This window comes from Natator depressus, chromosome 8 (genome assembly GCF_965152275.1).
Source record: "Natator depressus isolate rNatDep1 chromosome 8, rNatDep2.hap1, whole genome shotgun sequence".
In the NCBI taxonomy this organism is placed as follows: domain Eukaryota; kingdom Metazoa; phylum Chordata; order Testudines; family Cheloniidae; genus Natator; species Natator depressus.
The window spans coordinates 92,948,360-92,973,690 of record NC_134241.1 but is presented as its reverse complement, the minus strand read 5'-3'; the positions used below and the strand labels follow the sequence as shown (position 1 = coordinate 92,973,690).

Below are 25,331 nucleotides of genomic sequence, written 5' to 3'. Positions count from 1 at the left end.
GTGGCCTGTGGGTCTTTGTCCTGTACACAACAGACAGCGCGAGGCTGTTGTGCTCCAGTGCAAACGTGAGCAGACGTAACACATGGACACATGTACGGTTAAGTGCCTGGCAGCCCTTGACGTTAATTGGAAGCACTGTGGTCTAGCGGATAGGGCGCAGGATTGGAAAGCTGGTTCTCGCCCTGCCACTGATCTTCTGCATGACAGTGGACAAGTCACTTGACTTCTAGGCTTCTATTTCCCTGTTCAGTGTTCTCTATTTAGACTATAAGCCCTCCAGAGCAAGGACTGTGTCTCCCATTCGCATCGTGCCCAGCAGAGAGGGGCCTACCTTAACATAAATAAGTAGAAGTAAATTTCAAGCTCCTTGAGCACCACTCCTTCATACACAAGAGCACTGGGTAAGAAAGAGGTGTGGCCAGAGGAGAGCTCATCCTTACTATGTAAATAAGGGGTTTAGCTATGGGCTTCCATCTCAGTTACTTCTGCCTTGTGACAGAAATAAGCCAAAGTCCTGGTCTACTCTTAAAATTTAGACAGGCATAGCTGCATCGCTCAGGGGTATGAAAAATTCACGCCTTGAGTGCTGCGGTCAAACTGACCTAAACCCTGGGGCAGACGCAGCTAGGCCAACAGAAAAATTCTTCCATCGCCCTAGCTACTGCCACTCGGAGACATGGATTATCTACATCGACAAAAAAAAACCCTTCCTTTGATGTAGGAAGCATCTACACTACGGCTCTGCAGTGGTGCTTCTGTAATGCCCACAGTATGGGCATGTCCTTGGTGACCCCCACATCAGAGCTCTCATTTAAAATGGGATCAGGTTCAGGGCTTTTTTGAGCCTGGAACAGATATATGCAACATTTACCCAGTGCAGTGTAAAGCCTCACATATACCACCCCAGTGCATTTTATTCAGATTAATCTAAGAACAACACAAATGCAGAACATGGTTAAAATAGGATATTTAGTTATGTTATGAGCTTTTATTTAAAAAGCACATTTATACAGCAATAATTTCGCAGATACAAACTTCAATTTTGTATTCTACAAAAGTCTTTGAATATTCTTCTCTTTACAAAATGAAACATTACAAAAATACAGACAATTTAATATGATTTTTTTATACAATTGTCTCTAGTTGTAGTTATTTTCATTAAAATATTACTACCACAGACCTACAATATTTTAGTCGACTACAAAAAAAAATTAATTCAATGCTTTTTTAAGCAGCAAAATGTAAATAACACAGGTCAAGACACAGTTTATAATCATAGTGGATATATCTAAAAAATTGTTTCAGAAATAATATTTTACATAGTTAATTTTTAATGTTTTATACATTATTTATATAATATTTATATATAAAAAATCATAGCTTGCTATAGCTGAAATGATAGGACGGATTGTGTAATATAGATGTGCAAATGGCCATTCCACGTGGTTTGCATGATCCCTTTTCCATTTAGCGTTTTTTTCAAAGTTTTAAGATAGATCTTCAATATTTGTTTTTAACTTCCAACAGAAAGCCAAAAAGCTAGGAGAAGTAGGCAAGATTCTGCTCTCTTTTACACACTCTTGATGCACTACCGATGTAACGGAGATCAGAATTTGGCCTAATGTCTATTGAATGGCTTATAACAAGACCCTAAACAGAGAAGATGAGGGAATGCTCAAAACTGTTCGAAATCCAGGCTAGGACGTTCCACCCAGCAGCCCGTCCTAAAACTGCAGAATCAATGTTCCCTGGGACTCAATCCCAAATTCATAGTGCTAACATATCTTCAACAAGATCGACCACTAACAACTGACATGACGTGAACTCCCAAAGGTGGCAGCAATAGCACAGAAAATCCTTCTGCAATTTATCAGGGCCAGAAGTAGTGAAGGGAGCCTTTTTAAAAATTAGGCCATTTGTCAATTTTGTGTAGGCTTGATGCCTCGTACAGTACTAATGTCACCAGGTACGTAGTGTAAATGAAAAGATTTGGCTTCTAAGTGGATAACAGATTCACTCATGCTCAGTTTGTTGCGGAAACACCTTAGATTGTTGGGGGGGGGGGGGGGTTAAGTTTGTGTAATATGACCAGGCACCCTTCTGACATTTCTGACTGGGCAAGCTTCTTCTGAACCAACATCACAGTATGGAACGGAGTGAAACAAAGCAATATTACAAAGAGGAGGGGAGGAGAAAAGAGCGGTGACACTTAGAAACCAATCCCAAATCTTGAATCAGTGCTGTTTCTTGTATACAGTGCTATATAATTTAGTTTTGAGTTTTTCTTACCGGCATTGGAAATCTTCATAGTAAAAGCTAAGATGGCCGGCTTTACATAATCGTTTAGTGTTCACTGTGCTATGAACAATTTGGGTTCACTACAACATGAACACTCAACCAATTGCACATCCAGAATTCCGGCATCGCTGTTTGTTTGCTTTTCTCATTGTTGCTTTTGACTTAGTTGAACAACACCCATTTCATGCAAATGTTGCAAGTGAAAAGGCCAGAGAGTAAGACCTTATTAGTCGGGCAAGAAAGTCTCTCCCTACATTCTACTGTCTGATGAGATTTGAGAGCAGCAGGTAGTTGCTGTCAGCAGTCATTTTTGCAAAAAAAAAAAAAAGGGAGGGGGGAAGGATTGTGGAGGGAGGAGGGTTGCAAAGGTCTACACCATATTGTGGTGATTATTCCGTTCAATGATGTCCACAGGAGAAAGGATATCTTTCCGGATTGGAGGAGGAGGCAGGGAGGTCTTCATCTTGGGTTTGAAGAGGTCTGACACATAAAACACCTGTAAACATAATTTAGAAATCAATGTTGCGACATTTACTCACACACTATTTGATAGGTTATCAGTGAGAGAGCATTCATGTTCTATTTTACTGCAATCAAATTCTTTGTGTTAGCAAATGACTGACCACAGGACTGGGACGTAGGAATTCCCAGCTTTGATACCACCTCACCGTGTGTCTTTAGACGCAGGGTCTGGTCTCAGAAGGTGCTGAGCATCCTCAGCTCCCACTGGGGCAATAGGAGTACTTAGCACTTTGTAAGATTGGGCCCTTAGCCTACGTAGGGCTGTTTTCCTAGCTGTGGCATAGGAATGTACAATTCTTGACTACAAGTCACATAGGGTGTTGGGAGGTTAACGGATAATGGCTCAGTATGAACTGTTGTGGGCATTAATAAATTATTGCATTTCTATGCTATAAATAGATTGATAACACACAACTCCACAGCTTAGGCTTGAAAGCTCAGAAATAAAGAGAGTTCCTTGGGGCAGGGACCATCTTTTTGTTCTGTGTTCGTACAGCACCTAGCACAACAGGGTCCTGGTCCAGACATAGGCCTCCTAGGCACTACAGTAATACAAATAAATAATAATAATAATGATCAATATTCTAGACTCAAAGAACCCCCCCCCCCCAAGTTTAAATCCTGCTTGCCTGACTCACACAAATAGCCCCACTGACTTAGAACGATCTCTGATGGGCAATTAAAAGCCCTAAAGTTAAAACTACTCTACAAATGACGCTATCTGTAATGAGTCGGGGCTGCTTGATATTCTCTGCTTTCCCCTTTTCTCATGACACATGAGCTACAAAGTTAACGGTTAGTCAGAATGACTGTCTAGCAGTCAGAGTCCAACGGAAGGAGGAGATATTCCTGAATACCCAATGAAGTAACCGCGCTGCCGGATGTGAAAAGGCCAGTGTTTGACAATTTAGGGAGGCAAAAACACAATAAGAAACAAAGTACTGGGAGGAAACCTTCATTTCCTCCTTGGCAGCCATGGCCTAACCCTTATCAGTCCAGCGTGACTGCTGCACTTTCTCCCTTACTAAACTTAAACCTGAAGCCAGAAGGGGAAACAGTCAGACAGTGTAACTCTCCATAAACAGCAAAATGCAGAGAGGACTCATCTTTGTTATTTAGCACCAGAAGTTTGATAACAAAACAAAAAAACAAAAACAAACGTCAGTGACTGGTGAACACACATGCCAACAAGCACGCAGGCTACTTCACTGCCCCACTTTTGATAAGTCTGTGAGTCAGAATTTACCAGCTGAGCTGAAACTTATTTTGACACTGAAATTTGACAGCTGTCCATAGATAACGCATGGCATTTCACTTTAGCCAAAGTGATAGGGCGAATGATACTTGGTATTTTAACGTTTGCAGAATCATAGCAATGCAGGGCTGGAAAGGACCTCAAGAGGTCATCAAGTCCAGTCCCCTATGCTGAGGCAGAACCAAGTATGCCTAGACCATCCCTGAGAGGTGTTTGTTCAACTTGTCCTTAAAAACCTCCAGTGATGGGGATTCCACAAGCTTCCATAGAAGCTTATTAGTTCCGAGCATAAACCAAACATTGGCTGTGTGGGGTTAAGCTTCCCTTAAGGAAAGGTTATCCTTTTTTAATGGTCCATTATGGGGTTTCTAAAGCATCTGGTGCAGACAGGATACTGGATTGGATGGACTAGTGAGCTGATCTGGTATAGCAAGTCCAACATTCCTAAATTCCAATCAAGCTGATAGGATGGCAGCCTTCAAATTATAAATGTGTTTGTATCTCTTCCTACTGCAGTGTTTGATTTAACACACTCAAATGGAAAAGGGATAAAATGCTTACATGAATAAGACTAGACTACACAATGACATTAGCTAGTCCAAGTACAAGGGTTATTGAGCCGCAGGTTTCAGGATGGTTTATTGGTGAAGATAGGAAGGCATTTTCCTTTCACTCCCTTCCCCATCATACAGCTGTCCAGATGCACTATTCAGCAGGAATATTCCTTTTCCACCTCCACCTCTTTTCTAAGCTACTATTGGAGACAGAAAACCAGGTTATATGGACAACTGGCCTGATCTGAAATAACAATTTATTGCTACATCTAAAACTGAGAATTTGGGGGTCTGAATCCTTCACTTTTCAAGTTTTATGACTTATCCATAAATATTTGTTTTCAGCAGAAAAGCATAAGAGGCCCAACATTTAAAAAAAGTATTTTTTCCTTGAGTGAAAATGCTGACATTCAGATGTCTAGCTAACTACCTGTGCCCACATATCTGCCGATTAGACAAATAAATGCTAGCATTTGTGCTACAGTAAACTGAAGGGGTAAAATTCCACCCACAAAAACAGAGATTTGGATGAGCCCTTTCTAAAACAAACAAAAACCACGCTCAGAATATCCCGACGAGAGAATGCATTGCTGTAAAATATTTTTCTTTTTTTGGTTGTTAGTACTCAAAAAATAAAATAAAATAAAATAAAATAAAATAAAATAAAATAAACCAGCTGTTTTGGAGTAATTCTGTTGCCATTTCTCTCACATGCCTGCCACCTATCATTGGATTCAATCAGAAGTGTCCAACTTCTACATCAAGAAATTCATGACAAATCAATTTGTGGGAGGAGGTAGGTGGCGTGCAAGAGGCAGATGGGGATTATATTGAATGTGGCTTTATTTTATAAATGTCAGTTATGGATGGAGTATTATCCTATGGTTGGTTGTTTTTTAGCCTTTACTCTGCGGTTTGTTGCTCTTGAGGGTTTAATTCAAATACTTGGTAGTAGTTTTAATTCCCCTTTAAACTGTATTTCTCTCTAGCATGGCTTGAGGCTATGTACGCACTTATAGGAATCCTGAAACATGATCTTTTAGGGTCAAAACAGTGTGCTAAATCCTCCTAATGCTTGAACTGTTTAACACTAAAAAAGGCTAATAAATGTGCAAAGTTTTTACTTGGATTTGTTCCATTTCCTGTAGAAGGTGCTTTCCACCCATAAAAAAAAAATTGACAGCAGAGAACTGGGATTGTACTATACAAACTAAGTCAGTATCTTATATTTCCACTTAATAATCCCATTTCTTTTCATCATATTAAAGAAATCCATACTCAGATACACAACAGTAAAACAAACTAATATGACTTTTATGAGTTGACACCAAAAGGTATCTTGTCTGTTTAAATGTTTCCACTCATGTAAACTATGTGATACGTATTAGTCTGCTTATAGTGCTATTTTCATTTTCGGAAATTCTCATCATATTTCACTTTGGAACCAAGTAAAAATGTTTCATCAGCTGGAAGTGCTTGACACGAACGTCTTGCATTTGTTATTTCAGGCCAGGAAGGACAAATGCGTCTGCTACAACTTTTAGCTTTGGTAACTCTTGGAGATGAAACACACAACTGGCTTCCACGGAGAATTACGGCATGATTACTACTGCACTTAACGGCCTTTTAATATCAACAGCCTGCGACACAGTTCTTGAGTCACAGCGGAAGGCTGTTCTTCAGGCTGAGTGCCGTAAGAAATGATTTTGAGTCACCCCTCTCTGACACAATGTAGTGTAGTAAGGAGTGATAAACCTGTAGCTAAGCAAGGAGGCCTTGAATGCCCTGGGAATCAAAGGTCAAGCCTGGCTTTATTATCTTAACCAGCTAGTAATGTAACAGAGAGAAAGCCCCAGCCAAGTGAAGGGGAAATTACTCAGTGTGCATCTCCAAAAAGGGTTCCATGACAAGCAGGAGTTTATTGTTCTGTGGGCTGATTAGCTCAATAGGGGCAAGACAAAGGGCAAGACAAAGAACTGTAACTGGTAATGGCTGATATTAACTAGCAATTCATTTCAAGGCAAATCTTGCCCCTGCCTCACTGGTTCCAGTGAGTTTCCAGCTTTCAGAACTGGCCTGAAATCTGTTTTACAAAGGTGTAGCAGAATCCTGGGGGCGGGAGGGGTCATTAGGTTGATGTGGAAGTGAGAGGGGGGCTCGGATCTGGCGGGGAGCATAAGGAAGTGAGTTGGGAGCTCCCAGGCCTAAGTCCTCTTTCATAGGAGGGGATGTGATGCATTAGGACTGTGGAGACCTCAAGGTTTCAGCTGTGGCTTATGACAGAGTACTTACTCCTCGCCCCACTCTGTGGAGCAGAGCTGCTAACAGCAAGATGCTGCTGCACAGCATCCAGCCCAGAGAGTGAACCTAACAAACAACAATTCTACACTTGATGCAACGATCAGGAGCTTTTCTTGTCCCACCTTAGTATAGACAAGGCCATAGTGGCAAGGGGCGGGGAGACAACCTTTGAAGAGTGGCTGACTGCTAGCCTACAAGCAGTTAGCAGCTGGGCAGGAGAGGGAGGAAGAGAAAGTGGAGAGCTTGGCGTGGGAGTGCAGGGAAGTTGTGCAGCCAGCCAATGAGAGCTGACCCTGAAGCTGCAGGGTGGTGGGAGGGATGTAACCCTGTGATCTCTGAGCTGTTCTGGGACATAGTGGTAGACGTAATAGATGTGGTAGCAAATTTCTAGGATCTAGGGCTATTAATTGGGGGTGAGTCTGACCCTAGGCATAGGATGGAAAGGGAAGCTAGTGAATTCTATTATGAAAACAAAAGCCTACTGCTTACAAGAGAAGGACTAAGGTAGGACTTAGAGAAAGCCTGATCCTGGGTCCTTTACTCATGTGAGCCATTCCTCTGACATACTGACACTTTAATTTGGCAGGAGGTGGGAAGGTTGCTCATTCCTACACCACTGCCCGGATTCCAGCTGCAGGGAGCCCTGGAGTGACTTCACAGTGGCAACAGCCTAGCAGCTTGTTAGGGCCCTTGGCTCTTATGGCTAAGGGGGCCCCCAACCATCTCCCCCAAAAGAAGGGAAGAAATGTAGGTCCATAGTGGGCAAATACTAACCCTGGCCCTCATTTTTTAAACAAGTGAGTTCAGGGTTCCAAGAATATTTTAGCTGTTATTTGCACCTGGACAAACACATGACAGGGGGTTGGGTTTGAATCCCATTGGAAACCCCTTGTATCGTTTCCAGGCAGTAGGAACAGGGCAATGAATGACCAGTGCCCCCTCCACATCCGGGCAAGGAATGGAGGCATACAAAAGAGCGGTGAGTAGAATGGGTGTGCCCTGAGCTCGAAGGGAAAGACCAGGCCTGTTTGTGAAATAATGAGGCAGCTGCTTCCTATGTTGATTTACTTCGTCACAGGAAAATCAGCCTATGGGAGCAACATTCTCACCCTCCTCCTGGCCCAGTACAATTTGCCATCTGTTAAAGGGTCAGGGAGGAGACCACCAGATTTGCAACTTGTCACTAGACAGGAAATGTACGAATGTCTGTCCCTAGCATCTGGACCTCTATTGTCTTTCAGAACCCACTACTTAGATCAATATCGTGTTTCATCCTTTTATCATGTTGTTGTGCATATTCTTTTCCCCCTCTACTTGTGACAAAGCTTTAAAAAAGTGACAAAAAGAAGAATATGTGGCTTAGGAAATGCACACATAAAAAACCAGTCTGACTACATACACGGTTAGTATCTAGACATTAAGCCACATGATGTCATATGAAGCACCTGAACTGAGAAAACCTGCTTCACTGTTCCAAAGGTTGCCCAAGACCTTTTTGCTCCCAGAGCTTTCAACAGTGAGCTGTTGTTTCTTTAATTGGCTGCTAAGGGTATTAAAAGGTTTCCAAGGCTTTGAGAAAAGGAGTACTTGTGGCACCTTAGAGACTAACCAATTTATTTGAGCATGAGCTTTCGTGAGCTACAGCTCACTTCATCGGATGTAGCTCACGAAAGCTCATGCTCAAATAAATTGGTTAGTCTCTAAGGTGCCACAAGTACTCCTTTTCTTTTTGCGAATACAGACTAACACGGCTGTTACTCTGAAACAAGGCTTTGAGGAATACCGTGAGATTTGAACAAAAGATAGATATGAACCATAATGATTTTGCTCCTGCTATGCATAAAAGAGGCAAATTTAAGAAGGAAAGTCACACACAGTAGTGGTCTATGTGGAAGACTTTCATCAGTTAACCCTTTGGCACTGGCATTTAGGATTTGCTGACACTAAGCCATAATGGTGCATTGGCACTTGGCAATGGCAAAACCCAACTCCCACAGCCAATGGGGTTAATCGTTTTTTAAACAACTAGATTACAGCGTTTGTTTGGGTTTTTGCTCAGGTTTAGCATTTTATCAATAAGTGGAAAATGCACAAGCAACCTATTTTCCACTCCTGCAAATAAACCTCGAGTGAACTTTATTCCTGGCCTCAAGGTTTACTTTACTTCCAGATCAAGCAAAATAAAAAGTGTGTAACCTTTTGAAAACTTGGTTTTAGGAGTTTCTAAAGCCACATAATTACTTTAGTCCCCAGTCCCTTTGTTTCTAAACAAGATAACTACACTGAAAACAATCACGTCATTACACGGAGCCAGCGCCTCCCATTCTGCCTACATTAAACGTTTACATGTGTCACTTTGAGTTAAAGGACTGTGCAATCAGGTCACTCTTTGGAAAGTAAATTGCATGAGAACAAGCCAGGCAGTGGCAGACAAGCAATCATGGCTTTTGTAAACCATTTTCTCACAAACCTTTTTGCCACATAAAAAAACAAAACAAAAAACAACTACAATCAAAAGAACAAACCCAAGATCCACATTCCCAGGCAGGGAATTTTTTTGGTTTAACTCTGAAGGGAACATATATGTTCCCCACCTCCAAGACAATCTTCTGGGATCTTTGATTCTGTATAGATCCTCTGCAGAGCTTTGAAAAGCAACACAGTTTGCATCAACAAAGGAGTGTTTAACCTTTAAGGAAAAACTGCCACCACTGTTTGCATGTTAGCCTCCCTAAGCTGCACTCATAATGTGCTTGGATTGGAGAGGGCCACTGATAACTGAATCCTTGCTAATCAGTGAACACACTGACCCTAATGCTGACAGGGCAGACCAGAACTCAGCTGCTTCACTTAAGATGCTGTGTGGGTTTTACATAACTAGGGTTTCAGATGAGATTCTCTACATTTTACATATGAGACTCATTTACAGATGAGACTCTCTACATATGGACTTTGATCCTGCAAATCCTTGGCTGGTGCATTTGTCGGTGTCATTACTCAGTAGCGCCAAGTAGGGGGATGCACTACGTGTAGCTGTCCTCATTGCAAAGCATTGTCAAGTGCCCGCATGCCTGCTCCCTTATTTGCAAGGGCTCAGGGGTGGAGAACGTGCACTGCTGAGGACACAGGAACTTAACAGCCATCCTCCTGCTAATGAGGCTCTCTGCTCTTAAGCCTCAGAGCAGCTGCTGCACAGGAGTAACCAGGTGGCATTGCAGCAGTTCTCTGATGCAGGATTGAGTCCTCTTTGTCTCATGTCTCACAGCACTCCCTACCTGCTCTGTGCAACATCCATGCCCCCAACGAAGACAGATTTTTAGAGAGTCATTTGGTTTACGCTGCATCTTCTACCCTGCAACCCACTTGAGAGAGCCATCCACCATGTAAATGTTAACTCTCAACAGCCCCAGCTGCCCTAAAGTGGCTGGATTTCCTAACATGGTCAATAGCCTCTCTCACAGGTTATGCCCCACCAGCATCTCCAGTGTTACCAGGATTGCCCTGTCATTAGTGCAATAGTAAGAGATGGCACTCACTATGCAGTAAGCCACCAGGGCTCCTTGTGCAAATCCTGCCAGCACATCTGTAGGGTGATGCTTGTGGTCAGACACACGGGACAATCCTGTGTAAAATGCCATCATGATCAGGGTAAACTGCAGCAGGGGACGTAGCAGACGGGCTCCTCTCCATGTGAATCTGGCCTGCAGATATAACTAAGGATTGAAAAGAAAAACAAAGGGGAGCATTAATTTTATACCTCGGTCACGGTGTGTGCAGCAACGTAGAACAAATGCACCGGCTAGCTGTGGAAATGGAGCGGAGGAATGTCATTCTGCCCTCGGATGCATGCAGCTGGCTGCCACTGGATACAGCAGGAATTTCATGCATGTATCCAAGGGCAGAATTTGGTCCGTAGTGTGTTACAGCGGAAGGGGCGGGGGGGGGGGGGGGGGATTAAAGGAGATGAATTACTTCAGATAACAAAAGCTGCCCAGAGAGGGGTGCCTGAGGTAGTCGTCATGGCAGCAGAACGGGTGGGATTCTAATCCAGTGGTGAGCGGCAAGGGGAGCTGGATTTCTGGGGGCTCAGGCTGGAGCTTGGACTGTGAGCCAACCCCCACGCCTAGGCTTCAGAGCCTGAGCTCCAGCCCAAGCTGCAATGTCTACCTAGCTATGGAGTGGGGACAGGGCCTGTGGCAGAGTCAGGGGTTGAGCAGTGAGCACCCCCTGGCCCTTTGGAAAGTTTGCGCCTGAAGCTCCAGCCCCGGAGTCGGTGCCTATACAAGGAGCCGCATATTAACTTCCAAAGAGACACATCTGGCTCTGGAGCCACAGGTTGGCCACCCCTGATGTAGATGGACCCTCCGAGAAAGCAGTCCACACCACTGAGCATTTCCAATTCCAGTTCATTGTGCATTGACAAGCCTGCTGAAGGTAACAGAGAATTGTTGTTTTTATCCAACGTTTGCCAAGCAGAGCAATGAGAGTTCACATTAACACTATTGCTTCTATTTAGCCAGACCCAAAATTAGGCTTGGCAGAATTCAATTTTTATTTTATTTTTATAATTTCAGCAGATCATATCGATGTTTATTTTTAAGCATTTTTTCCAATTTTATCTATTTAAATGTTCAGTTATGCAAAATTAGGGGATTTAAGCATCTTTTTCTGTGATCAATTTATATTTTCACAACTGTGGGAAATTTGGCATGGGGGTGTCAGACAATAATTATTTAATGGCAGTGTAGAGATTCAAAAAATTAAAGCTTTACAGCCATTAAAACATAAAGTGCCAACAGCACGTGTTAAAATATACAAAGCAAATATCCTTATGTCAAACGCTGGTAAGTTCTCACTTTCTTTCTTTGCCTATCTGTCAATTTCAATGATCATCAATGGAAATATTTTTTGTCAGTTTGTGTGAATACCCGTGAACTTGACATTTACCAACATTTACCAATAAAAAGCTAATCTGAGAGGGAGGCAAGCTGTTTATCTGAATGCAGGAACTCTTCCACAAGAAAAAGCTGGTGGTAACTATGCACATATCCATCTCCTTCAATCTGTGCAAACACGATAATTATTAATGGACAAACAAAGAGCCAGCTCTGCTCCAGAATAACTGACATGTTACAGTGGGGTGCACTCACTACTCACACAAGCAGACCTTATGTTGGGGCTATTCATATCAGGAAAGACCCTCTCTTTGCCAGATTGAGCCCTGATCCTTCAACATACAGAATTCTGCAGTGCCTTTGTGTCACTCAAAATATAGAGAGGGGTGTGTGTGGTGGGGGATGGGGGGCAATGTTACTTTTACTTACAAGGGGAAACAAAAGGACTTGACCTGAAGTGAAGAAGTTGAAGTGACGTCAAATAGGTATTGTCCCCCCTACAGTTATCTTGAGCTTTTTTCCGTTGCAAACGGTGGGCACAACCTACTTCCCAGGTTCCTGTGGGAACTGGGGAAGCCAAACGGGAAGAGACGACAGGAAAACTGGAACCTTCTGTCTACAAATCAAAGTTGCCTGAGGCTGATCACCCCACAAGGCAGAGCCAAGAGGAGCAGTGCCCTCCCAGAAAGTGCTCCCTTCCTGTGCATGAGTGAGGAAGTGGAGACGGGTGGGGTGGGGTGGGGAGGGCTGGATGGGGGAGATGTGGGAAGGATGTAGGTCAGGAAGTCATAGCACTGTCTGGGGTATGTGGGTGCCTGGGGAAGGGACAGGAGCAGCAGCTTCTTCATTAACACTTGCAAGACAGAATACAAAACCCCCCTAATGTCTAGAATTGTAGCCCAGTTAAACACCCTACACAGCTCTGCCCTCCTTACCAATGAAATAGAAAATATAGCCAGTAGCCACATGGAAAAAAAATGGTGATTGAGTAAGGTTTTTAGGTCAGCCGCTCTGCTGGCAGAATGGTGTAAAGTGGCCTTTGTGTAAATGAGAATCAAGCCCATGGATATTTCCATAGCATCCCAAAAAACACAGCAACACTGTGCAAAGGCAAACCTGGAAAGCCGTACTAAATGATTTAATACATTGTGTCTGTTTCACAAATCTTTTATTTGCCCCATTTGAAAAAAGTATGCAGAATAACGTTAAAATGATCTGAAGAAGCATTTGCACGAATCTAGCAGATGCTTCGTATTATCCAAATTGATAGCCAATTAGGATTGAACAGAGCAGTACCAAAGCAGCTCAGTGTTGGCCAAAGCACATTACAGAGTCTATGGAATACAGCAACATATATGCTAGTAAATTCACTCCCACACATTTGTATTTCAGTTTTTAATAATAATTTATATGCTACAGAAAGAATTAGTTAATCATAAAAATGCTTTATAAACACACTGCATCTCTCATCCAGAAGGATTTAAAAGCACTGCTCAAAGTACACGCACTTCAGATACTGCTAAAATGCAGTCATCACGGAAGTGGAAGACTTAAGCTGTTTAATAGCACAGTGCAACACTACACAGCAATTTAAAACTATGTAACGATGGGCACTTCTTTATTCACAGAACCAGTACCTTCCGCGTGTTTCATTAACAGTGAACTGGCTTCTGACTGTTTTTCAAATGTCTATGTGCTCATTCTGGACCAAATTCTGATACCCTTGGTCATACTGAGTAGTCCTTTACTCCTTAAGAAATCAGTCAATGAGAACTAACTGTGGAGATAAGATACTGTAGAACAGGATTTAAGGGGCTCACAATCTGCTCCTTTATCATTCAAATGCACTTTCTTGAAGTTTTTATACAGAGACAGTGTTGTCCCTTTAAAAGTCTACATTTTGGGATCAAGGGTGGTGGTTTTTAAAGCAGCTGAGGGATGTCAACTAAATTTTCATTGCCACTGATGTTCAGATGCAAGATTGCAGCCTCTGCCTCATTCAGATACAAGCATGGACCCCGTATACAGCATTACACTTTACACACAGTGCTGCTCAGCTTTGCTAGAAGAACTCAAGAGCTAATTTCATGCATAAAGCTTTATGCAGTGTTCATTCCAATTCCTTAAGAAAGAGGTTTCAAATGTTTGATATGCAACAATAATGCATCTATCCCCTTCTGTATATCGTTTTGAATTACTTCCCTGTCCTCTCCTCATTGCAGCCCAAAGGCTTTGACTAAAGAGTTCAGAGTAGAGAAAGCAAGAATTTAATTTTAAAATGACCAATTAAAAACGAGCATTGATTTAAATAGAACATAAGCTCAACAGTGACAAACTCAAGACAGTTGGGGGTAAAACAAGAAAAAATGGCTTCAAAATGTACAAGTGCAACTGTTTGTGTGCCCACCTTTCCAAAAACAAATGTCCTAATTGTGCCATACATCAGGTATTGCATGCACACAGTTCAGACTTGCACATGTCCTTCTATAAATATGGGACAAGAGCAATGCATGCCTGTATTAGGTAATTAAGACTTCTAGGTGCCCAAGTTGCATGCACTTCAACACACAGTCAAACTGTGGAACTCCTTGCTAGGTGATGTTGTGAAGGCCAAAAATAAAACAGGGTTCAGAAAAGAACTAGATAACTTCATGTACGATAGGTCCATCAATGGCTATTAGTCAGGATGATCAATGATGCAATCCCATGCTCTGAGTGTCCCTAGCCTTTGTTTGCCAAAAACTGGGAGTGGATGACAGGGGATGGATCACTTGGTGATTGCCTGTTCTGTTCATTCCCTGTGAGGCACCTGGCATTGGCCACTGTCAGAAGACAGGCTACTGGGCTAGACTGGACCAGTATGGCCAGTCTTATGTTCTTATGCACATACACCTGATTTTGGACATTCAAAAAACATGCAAGTACAATAGGGAGGACAGTCCAAAAATCAGAGCACTAGCCTGGGACTTGGGGGACCCCGATTCAATTCTTTGCTCTGCCACAGACATCCTGTGTGACCAGGGGCAAGTCACTTAGCCTCTCTGTGCCTCAGTTCCACCTCTGTGAAATGGGGATAATTGCACTTTCTTACCTCAAAGGGGGTTGTGAGGATAAATATACAGAAGATTGTACCTAAAACATAACATTTCCAGGCATGAATTTAGGAGGCTGGACTGAGGTTATATTGAAACTGTAGCCCTTGGTGTGTGTGTGAAATACATATCATATGGGAAGAAAAGCAAAGCAAATCAGAGAGCTAAAGGGAAAACAGAAAGCATCAGAATCTCCTGGCACAGAAAAATCAGTGGTATAATGTAAGGCAGGAAACCCCCAACAGCTTCTCTGCTAATCTTTTTCAGAGCAGACTGTAAGCAATTTGCAAGTGGCTTCTGCTAAATGCGTAAATGCTGCCATGTAGGAGAAGTCTAGCTGGGGGTAAGATAATAATGTAAAATATGTTACTCCCACTGCAGCCCACTGTGTAGCATTAAAAGAAAGTAACATACAATGATTAAAAGGAGCAGGCCTGACAAAAGGCAAGAGGGAAGGGAGGATGAAGTGACCTGCAATAATATGTAGTAGTAGCTATTTAGAGAGCCTATCCATTGTTAGAAGTGCTGGCAGAGGAGAAGTTACCACAGAACCAAGATGGCTTTAGGAGCAATACATAGCTTTTCTCCTGCCAGGGAACTTCCACTGATGTCAGGGAGAACAGGCTGTGGTCAGCAAATGAGTCTAAGCAAACAAACGATTTATGTCCATCTGTAGGATTACAAGTCAGGAGCAGGCAGGGAGAGAAGAATATATACACTTTATCTTTATGCTTTGGAGGCGTTTACTGAGGAAGGTGCTGAGTAAGTAACTTGGCTGTCAAACAGAACTCCCATCTCACTGCATCCATATCACATGGCTGCATTCAGCCAGATCTAGGAAATTTGTCATTTTCTTTCCTAAGATTTCGCTCTGAGCATTGGCAGGGCCTTATCGTGTTTCCCTGACTGGACTCTTTACGCTTGACCTGAAGTTATCTTCCATGTAAACCTCTCTCCCTTCCCCCTCCCCCCTCCCCGCCCCGCCCTTTGAAGAGGGCACAAATCCTGGAATGCTTATTTGGGCAAAACTCTCTAAGCCATATTCATCCCTGGCGAAGTCCACTAGACTGACCGGATGCAGTTAGCTGACTGATTGTGAACTGCAGGATTAGAAGCACAAAAGACCTCATAGGAGCAAAAGCACGTTTGCATTTTCTTCCTTTTGTCACCTGTATAATCTGAAATTTAATTGCAGATGGTTATCTAGGGGTCACATTTTGGCCCTGATCCCATCGAAACCCCAAAATTATCAGCTAAGTAGAACTTGAACCCAGCACTTGTTTTTCTTAAATGACTCCAGAACACCCCCTGAGCTTGCATCTGCATGCCACTAAACTCACACCATTCTTGGACCAGAGACAGTATTCCATGACCCAGCTCTCCCCACTAAGCCACAAGCAAAGAACAGTGCTAAAGGACTGCAATCAGTCAGTTAATCTAAGGTGACATAATAAGAGCAAACCTAAGTAATAACTGCTGGCATCTCAGTTCTCATGAGGGAATGAGGATCACTGGAATACAAAAGAACTCAGATAGTTGTGAGGTTATTAGGAAGATTCTGTTACCATGCGGCATTGAATTGCAGGCTGATAACTGATGTTTCTCCTTAATTATGCTCATTGACAGATGGGAAAAAATTCGCTGCTATTCTTGCTTTCAAAGAACAGAGAAAAGAACTCCGAGTAAAAGTTTGGTTCCCAGCACAAAGCTGAAGCTTTATGCAGGGCTTGAGGAATAGAATTCTCCCTTCAGCCCAGAGCCAGGGCATTAGGGCATCAACATAGCTAGTCCAAAGATGTTACTTCAGGTTAATGATCGCCCTAGAATCCACCGGCTTCCCCCTTCCTCCCCACTGTGCTTAGCTCTATGATCTCCCCCCCCCCCCCCGTAAAGACACACCTTTAGTGTGCACACAAATACATTCAAACCTTCTCGGACATTTCCAAACCAAATTGTATAGCTCCCCTTCACCCATCCCACTATAAAAATTACAATAAGCGTTATGGTTCTACTTAGCCGACTGGTAACAAGGCAAGAAAAATTAGTACTAACAGGATTACCAGAGAGTCATTTCCCTTTGTAAATTGTTATACAAAGCAGGTGACGTTAATTACATGTTTCTGAGGACCAGAAAATGATACAAAATGTAGCCCTGAATCTGTGTTTCAAATTGAGCCCCAAGCACTTTCTGTGTGTATTAAATGTCTTCCTGGAGACACTTCCATAAGGATTTGGAATATAGAATCCCCTCTGGTATTTAGTATTTATTCCTGTTTCACTAATGAGGGCAAATAGTAACAAAACTCTTGGCCCCATTTGGATATTTTATCGGTCCAGTTCCTAGTGGATAAATGTTCTCACTGGGGTGTGGGGAGCCACTACAATTTACACTAGTTGACAGCATCACCAGGGAAACCAAGGACTGTCCCATCTTCTCATCCCCAGGGCTACACTCTCCAGGTCAAAGTTGGAGCACTTGGGTTGGGCACTGTGGGGGAATCTTGCAATACTATTTCTACTCTGGATCATTTCTGTGGATAAATGACAGGCTGGGGCTATCAGTCAGGCACCCTTTAGGAATGCTAAATCCACCCCATATTTGGACACCACAAAATCTGGACATTTTCTAAAGCTGTCTGACAGTTTTTGGTAGTGTTTCCCCACACAAGTACATATTTCCCAGTGAGTTTGAATTCTCCATCTAGGCTCTCATGGCCAGAGATCTGGCCAATGAATGGCACAGACCTGTTGAAAAGGAAGGTTTGCATGAACAATATATATCTTTATTGAGGATTTTGCACATCAGTGAATTATTTTAGATACCCACACACTCACAAACACAACATCTCGATGGTTTCCTAGGGCTGATCATTTAAGAATGAGATACTTGCTGAAGGTGAGATTCTGCATTGTTCACTAAGCCCCCATAAATTTGTCCAAGCATGTCTTTAAAAAAGGACCTGGTGACTAATGACCCCCAATCTGCAGGAGATGCCTGAAAAAATTCAGCCAGTTCCCTGGTCCACAGGCCCCTGCCAAGCCCTCCATCACATGAGCCCTCAGCAGTGCAGCAGCCAAACTTTTGCTAAGCAGCTTCTCAGGAATCGGAGAGCAAACGATTTGTTTACATCAAGATGATTGGGTCCATCAAACTTGCTGATACTGAGACATATTAGAAGCATGCAGAAATAGTGCTTGGCAGTGATTTATCTGTGTTTCAAACCAGTCTTACAAAGCTCCTCTCACCCAAACAACTGGGAAGGAGAGAGGGTTTTTTAACACCCACTAATACAATATCATTAGTTTTTCTATCATTATCAGCTTTTCATTACAATGGAATTTGTGCTGGGGTGGTATATTTTCATTATGCTTTTGGTAGCAGAAAATACAAAGGAGAAGACTCTTGCACGGAGTGGCAGGAAGGTGTGGAATGACAAAGAGAAGGCCACTACTGGACAAGGAAAGGGACTGGCTTCCTGACATCAGACACTCACTATACACAACTATGTCTCCGTTTGTTTCTTCCCCCCCCCCCTTCAATTTCCATCAAACCCATTAGCATAATTTTTGCCCCAGCTCTATGAGCACAATTGAACAGATAGCCTGACTGTGCCTGCTACCAATCCTAGCTCAGTATTCAAGCCTTAAAAACCTCTGGGAATTCTGGGCCAGTAATCCTCTATCCAGAGGAATAAATGGAACCAATCCAATGTCACAGGTCAGATTGTTATATCCCAGCCAAGGAGCAGAGGTTGGTGCCTTCCAGACTGCAGTCTTGGAGGACATAGGCTCTACTGGTCAAAAGCCAGCTTCCACACTGTTTTGTTTTCAGTCTCTAGTGGGTTGGGGGAGAGAGGCAGACACTGCAGACTGCTGATAGCCGAAGTACTTCCATATGAGGACGATGGGAAGGGCAAGGGCAGGGACGAGAAATCAGAGCTTGATTACTGTTGGAGTGCCATGGCCGCAATCTCACTCTCTCTCTGATATATCACTGCTAGCAGCTGCAAGCGGGTCCCTGTCCCACAATGTACTTCCCAGTAGATTCAGATGAGCATGCTGCCCCTCTGGAGGAGTCTAGCAGAAGACTCATGGGCTGCGACTATTCAGTTGTGTGCTACCCCAAATACAGGGCAGTCATTAAAAGCCTTCTGTGGAGCTCGGAGAAAAATATATGGCAGGCACTGGGGCAAAGTGGTGAAAAATGGCAGGACCAAAAAAGCATTGTTCCTAACGTCCTGTGGGAGCATCTCCTGCAAGATGCCATCTCCAGGCCTGGCTCTGGCCTCTGCAGGGAACCCAGTGAATGGAGCATTTATATGGTCAGGCCCATCCTGCATACCTGAACGGTCAGTGTTCCCTTTTGTTTCTAACTTGCTGTGTAACTGCTGGCCTCGCAGAAAAAAACCTGGCAAAGTTTGTGAGAATAAAACAAACTGCACAGTGCTTTTAGCATAGGAGAGAGAAACTCGGAGGTCTTTCGTCAACTTCCATTGAAGCCAGTTGGGCAAAAATCCCGAGAGGTGCTGACCGGCATCGTTGAAGACACCCGGCACATCTTGGGAAAGGGGGGATTTGCCTGAGTCAGCACTTCAAGATTTGTCCCCATGTATTTTAATAAAGAAAGCAGCAGAACAGAGTCCTTATGATTTAAGAGTGTGAGTTACTCCTTTGTGGTATCAGGATCAGCAGAGGCCTTGAAAAGGTAGTGGCAGAATCTAGCAAACAATAGGATCAAACACAGAAAGACAGCACCAGTCTCGCTTATTGTTCTGACAGAACCAGCCACCTGTTTAATTAAAGCTGCCAGTCCTCAATTTCCTGAAGCCAAGCCTGGAAGCCTATTAGAGATGACCTACTTGACTGCCTGCAGAATCTTATTTAATACTCATGTCAAGCAATGGCTCCAAGCACAGTTTGGAAAGTTTTGCAAATCAGCCATTAAGGGCTTAGATTTCTGTGAAACGTCACTGCGTGGGCTTTGGCACTATGAATGATTCCCCTCCTCTCTTGACACGGCAAAGGAACTTTTAACCTGTTAACTTTAATTAAAGCCGCTGCACTTTAGGGTATATAAATACAAATCACTCGTGATGGCGTGCTGGGGTCGGGGGGAGTTACTGTTTCATGGAAAACTGAAGTAGTGATTTTTGTTGATGGGTAAAACAAAACAGTCATTCAGAAACAGTGCAGAACTGTTGCCACAACCCTGGGTCTCTCTTTCTCTTACACACACAAACACAACATTAAACCCTATTTTGTTTGCGGACGGGGTGGGGTGGGAAATGTCCAATTCCTTTCACATCACATCTCCCCAGCCATTCACTGACAACGTTGTTTTAACGTCGCTGAGAGGAAATGGCGTGAATGTTTACAGAATAAATTTGAAATGTTTCAAGGAAAGAAAAAAGAAAATGAGGAAATAAATTAATGGAACTCCCCCTCCCCCCCCAACTGTCTAAAAAACCCAGTAATTAAATTACAGAAACTGCTTCCAGCCCGGGGGAAGGGGGTAAAAAAAAAATCCAGGATTAAAAACCAGGAGAGAGCCATGGTAATTTATCTTTTCAGATGGCAAAGTAAAGGAGGGGTGGGGAAGTGCAGCTCGTGGATAAATAAAAGTTCATGTTTAATGTTTTCATAAGTACAGGGCTGTTTCTTTGGTTTCCAATCTAAGGTTACAGGAGATAGGGGGCCACAAATCTTTGAAAGTATCCAAAAACCTTTTTCCTAATTACTTTTTACACAAATCACTGTCCAAATCTCCTTTCCCAAAAAGTTTACCATAGTTCCACCCATAATTGACCTGTGCTGGGTTGTTTCATGAGTGCTATCAAGCATGCCTCCAGCAGCTAAAGGCAGGAAGCACCTTGGCACACTGCTCTATTCAAGGGCAGAGTAGAGGAAGGGCAGAACCATTTTTCATTGACAGAGAAAAACAGACCAGCCCACAGTGTTAGATCAGACTGTGTGGGGAGGCCAGTTCACCTGCTTTGCTTTCAGATTTGGCCGCAAATGTAACATGGAAGCCAGACTTTAACCTATAGGGGCAGCAGGTTAGGCTTATATATTCATCAAGTGCAGAGACCAGAGCAAGCTGCCTAATATAACTGTAAATAGAGCCCCTGTGCATTGATCTTAGGAGATGCAGCTTCCTTGTTTGGCTCACCCCAAACTCTTGTTGACTTCAGTGGGAATTTGAGCAAGGAATGCAGGACTGATCTGGAGACTTGGTAACAGTCCTGGTGCAGCCAAGGTCTGTGTAACCGGACAGAAATTTCAGGAGTCACAAGACCAAACAATGCTAAAAAGTTCAGTATTTTTGAGTTTTTAATGGCAGTTTTTTATTCAGCCCCTGCAGTATTCTGATGTAGTCAGAGCAATGTAATCAGCTGCCAAATTGCTACAAGTGGGGGTGAGCGTCCCATGTGGGGATGTTGAGGTGTGCAAACAGGTTTGACTCTCAAAAAATGGAGGGTACTCACCACCAAATAAAGCATGGTATAGAGCGAGAAGGAGGCGTGACCAGAGAAGAAGGATTTCCTGTAAGACAGAGAACACGTATGAACCAGCCATTGTAATATTAGCTTGAACCTGCCTATGAATAATCAAGAGGCAAGATTGTGACCTGCCTCTTACAACAGGGGAATTAGGAGATGTAAGGTACACCCTTATTTTTTCAGTATGGGCTACCTGGCATTGTGGGTGGGGAAGCAACTTATCTGGGGCTGCTGCTCCCCCCACACCCAGTATGGTGGAGAGTGAGTGGATGAGGAGGTATGTATCAAGCATTGGCTCCACCCCCATCCTGACACTCCAGCCAATGCAGCTGAGCATGGCAACATGATAAGTAGACCAGTAGCAAATTATTTCCTCTACGGATCAAGAGGTGGAGAATCATGGGATTGCAGTTCCCTTCCTGGTCTGCTTTTGGGGCAGCTATGAACTGTTATATACTCAGCAGACTGGTAACTTACAAACCAGCCCAAGATATCTGGGAATTTAGGCAATCACCAATCAGGGTGCATTAAGTATAACTTGTAAAGTTCACCCCAAAAAATATCAAAATTAAATATCCAATGAACACGACATAAAGACTTTGAAAAAGACTTCCTGACACTGTTTGCTGTCTTTACATAAAGGAAGGGCTGTTTTGCTGTGTAGATCCAAACCACTCACCTGTGATGTCAGCTCTTACGGTAAATTCCCACATTGAGCAAGCATTCATGAAACAATGGTGTGGGAGTTAATAGAAGGAAGGAGAAGTATTATTCAGCAGAGTTCAGTAACTCCTTAGGGAAATTGCCAGTCAATAGTGGTAGCTCAGTGGCAGTCTTCCCAGAGAAGGAAGTTTCCAAATGATCCACTGCTGGCAGAAGGGACCTGAGTTGTATTTTGTGGGACACCATTTTGGCAGAAACAACCGTTTTCCCCCCTATGTTATCACGGAAATGCCTCTCACCTGGCTTCCTGGACTCTGCTGTCATTTCCCCTACAGGTGTAGTTTTGAATGTAGCCTTTAGAGCAGTCGATTACTGAAAAGTCTGGATTACAAACTTCCAGGAAATGAGGTCGCAAGCGTCCGACAGACACTTTGGCAATGTCTGTGAAGGACTGGCTGATGGCACAGCCAAAGGCGAAACAGCCCACTTGTTTGTAGAGAGCCGCCACATATGGGTTCTGGATGAAGGACCGAGACTTCTCCTTTAAGTAGTGAATCCGGTAGAACTCCCCTGTTATGATCTGAGGGAGGAATTTTAAAAAATATATATAAATAAAAAACACATTTTGCATTAAGAGGTCACATCAGGCAAATGTGCAACCATACAGGATAATAAGATCTCAGAATAAAAGAGCATTTGTTAGGAAATAAACTACAGGGTCCTGCATTCAAGTCTTTCAGAATCCCATTAATTACTGTAGGCTTAAGGCCAGATGCATATTAACACTTCTTAGTGAGAGAATTTTTGTTTCAGACAGAAGGCGAGCATGCTTCTGAATGATACATATTTATCCGCAAATCCTGTCTTAGAAGCAGACTCAAGTTAAATAAATATTGATGGAATTCCAAGAACAACTTGCCCATCTGAAACCTATTAGATTCCATTATATCTCAGAATGCAACACGGGGTTAAAAAAAATGCTTTTCTTTATTGCCGGGACCATTGTAAAATGGCACTTACCAGTCTCTCTCTTTCCCTCCTCTGTTAGCCTGCAGGTAACAGTGACATGCCCAGAGACATGAAGAAACCGGTTTAACCTCTTTTGTTTGTAGATTCTAGCTATCCCATATTACCGTGTCAACAAAAGCCGTCAGTCAGACCTAAAAAGGTCATATTGGCGATTGCACACTTGCTTCATGGACGTAGCAAGATACACAGTGCAGTTGTGGCCCAAATCAACAGCAAATGATTCCAAAAGGTGAATACTTCCTAAGAAGTGCTCACTTGGCCTGAGTCAGCCACCTGAGCAAGAGAGAGAGAGAGCCTTAGGAATGCCTCGGTTCTTACTATATAACAAAACCACAGTGCATTTTCACCTTTTTTTTTCCGGGGGGCAGGGGAGGGGTGAGAGAGACATTCCCCACTCCTTTCACTATGTTCTTGATGCATAAAACAAGCAGTCCATTCACAACAGGAAAGTAAATAACAGACCAGTATGTCAGTACAGTACACTCCGTTTCAGAAATCTCCAGCCATTTTGTTTTCTTCACACATGGATAAAGCTGAACTTGATCAAACCAGAGATCCCTTAAGTTCCAGAGAAACCTTTGTAACTGGATGATGTTCACGGAATCATAGATATCAGAGACAAAAAACACCTGCTAGGGTGTTCTGTTCTTCCCCATGCTAGTGCAAATTGTTTCCTCATTATATTTTGTATAATTTACAATGGTTTGCTTTGTTCTGAATATCTCAAGTAATGGGGCTTCCACCATGTCAAGTGGGAGAGCATTCTGCCACCTGCAGGAGCTCACCATTTGGAATTCTCTTCTCCAACACATCCTAAATTTTCCATTTTTCTTTATACTTTCCAGAAATCAAGACCAACTTTTTTTTTTAAAAACATAAGGAAAAATTCTAAGGCCAAGCTAAAGTTATTGGATCAAATTCTACTCTCGGGTATGTTGGTGTAAAGCCGGAATAACTGCATTGACTTCAAATGCTCCAGCTCCCCCAGATTTATACCAGTGTAACTGAGATCAGAATTCAATTACAACCTAATAACAGAGACAAAAGAATCAAGGTTCTTTGAGGTGCAAAGTTACTATATTAAATTCCATATAGAAAAAAAAAGTTTAACATTTCAGAGGTGGGGGTTTTTTTTTAATTATTTTTCATAGCTTTAAAAACAAATGAACACAAAGAATCAGATTCTGAGATCCTCAAAGTATTTAGAATCTGGCCCAAAATTTGCAGTGGCCAGACCCAATTTAAATCATACAAACTTCCATAAACACAGGACTTTCCTGGGCGTTCCAATGGTCCTTGTAGTTACTAAGCAGCAAATTATGTATTTCTTGTGCCACGTGGGGGGGAGTGTTGTGGATTTGACAATGTTGTCATAAATCATAGTTATGAACCTGAGGACCTGGGTACCTGGCTTCTTGTAATCCTAACTCTTAAAAGGCAATTTAATGAAAATCAGGCCATGAAATGAAGTCCAAATGTCTCACCTCTCCAAAAGAGGCAAAGGCTTAAATTGTTCTGTCACGTTACACCCTAGTTTTTGAGCTCCAGATTTATAGCTTTAGGATTTTATTCATTACTTTCAATGTTTTTATACCTGAGTAATAAAATGAGGTGGGTTTTTTTTCTCCTTCACTCCCCTTTCTGTTCCAGTCAGCAGCATTGTGATATGTAAATTTAGCTGTCAGGAAAAATGCCTTCATGCTAATCCCTTTCTGAAACAGCTAGCAATATTCTTCACAGCATGGCAGCCTGCCAACTCCATGCAGAAGAGAATTCTCCCCTACCTACCTTTTTAAAAACTTGGCACAACATTTGGAAACTAATAAACTGGAAAAGTATTGCAATTAGACTAAGAGGAGATGAAACTGTATCATGGTTTGAACTCTGAGTACCAGGGCTTGAAAAACAAAGGTTGACCTAAAGTAACTGAAATAATAGCTATGCAGGCTTTATCAAAGGGAAGTAAAAAAAAAACCCCAAATGCTGCAAGCAGGCACTTATACTTCCATACTTCTTGGAGAAAGACACCGGGGTCACTGACCTGCCATGAAGGGTTTACAAACCACAGTCACATTTTACAAAAGACTACTAGTATCGAGCTCCCTATGGGCTTGACTGAGGTTGCCTAGGGTCTTGCAGCTGACCTGTTCCAGAGTCATTTGTAATCCCTTAAGAATCCAAGCGCTCTGCAGATGATGGTGTATCTAGATTTTGGACTATCT

The 25,331-nt window shown here is 42.8% G+C and overlaps 1 protein-coding gene across 2 annotated transcripts in view; it reads right to left on the bottom strand.

Annotated features, from left to right (window-relative positions):
- Window positions 1–1,042: 1,042 nt before the first annotated feature.
- Window positions 1,043–25,331, bottom strand: part of PLPP3 (phospholipid phosphatase 3) — a 64,649-nt gene continuing 40,360 nt past the window's right edge. Inside the window, exons 3-6 of one of the 2 annotated variants that reach the window (XM_074961672.1) lie at window positions 22,380–22,660; window positions 21,403–21,460; window positions 10,467–10,643; window positions 1,044–2,794 (exon numbers count right to left, since the gene is read on the bottom strand). In XM_074961672.1, the coding sequence (XP_074817773.1) occupies window positions 2,669–2,794; window positions 10,467–10,643; window positions 21,403–21,460; window positions 22,380–22,660 (642 nt within the window). In that variant the 3' untranslated portion in view covers window positions 1,044–2,668. Of the gene's footprint in view, window positions 2,795–10,466; window positions 10,644–21,402; window positions 21,461–22,379; window positions 22,661–25,331 lie in introns of both variants that reach the window. The other variant, XM_074961673.1, reaches the window with a different exon arrangement.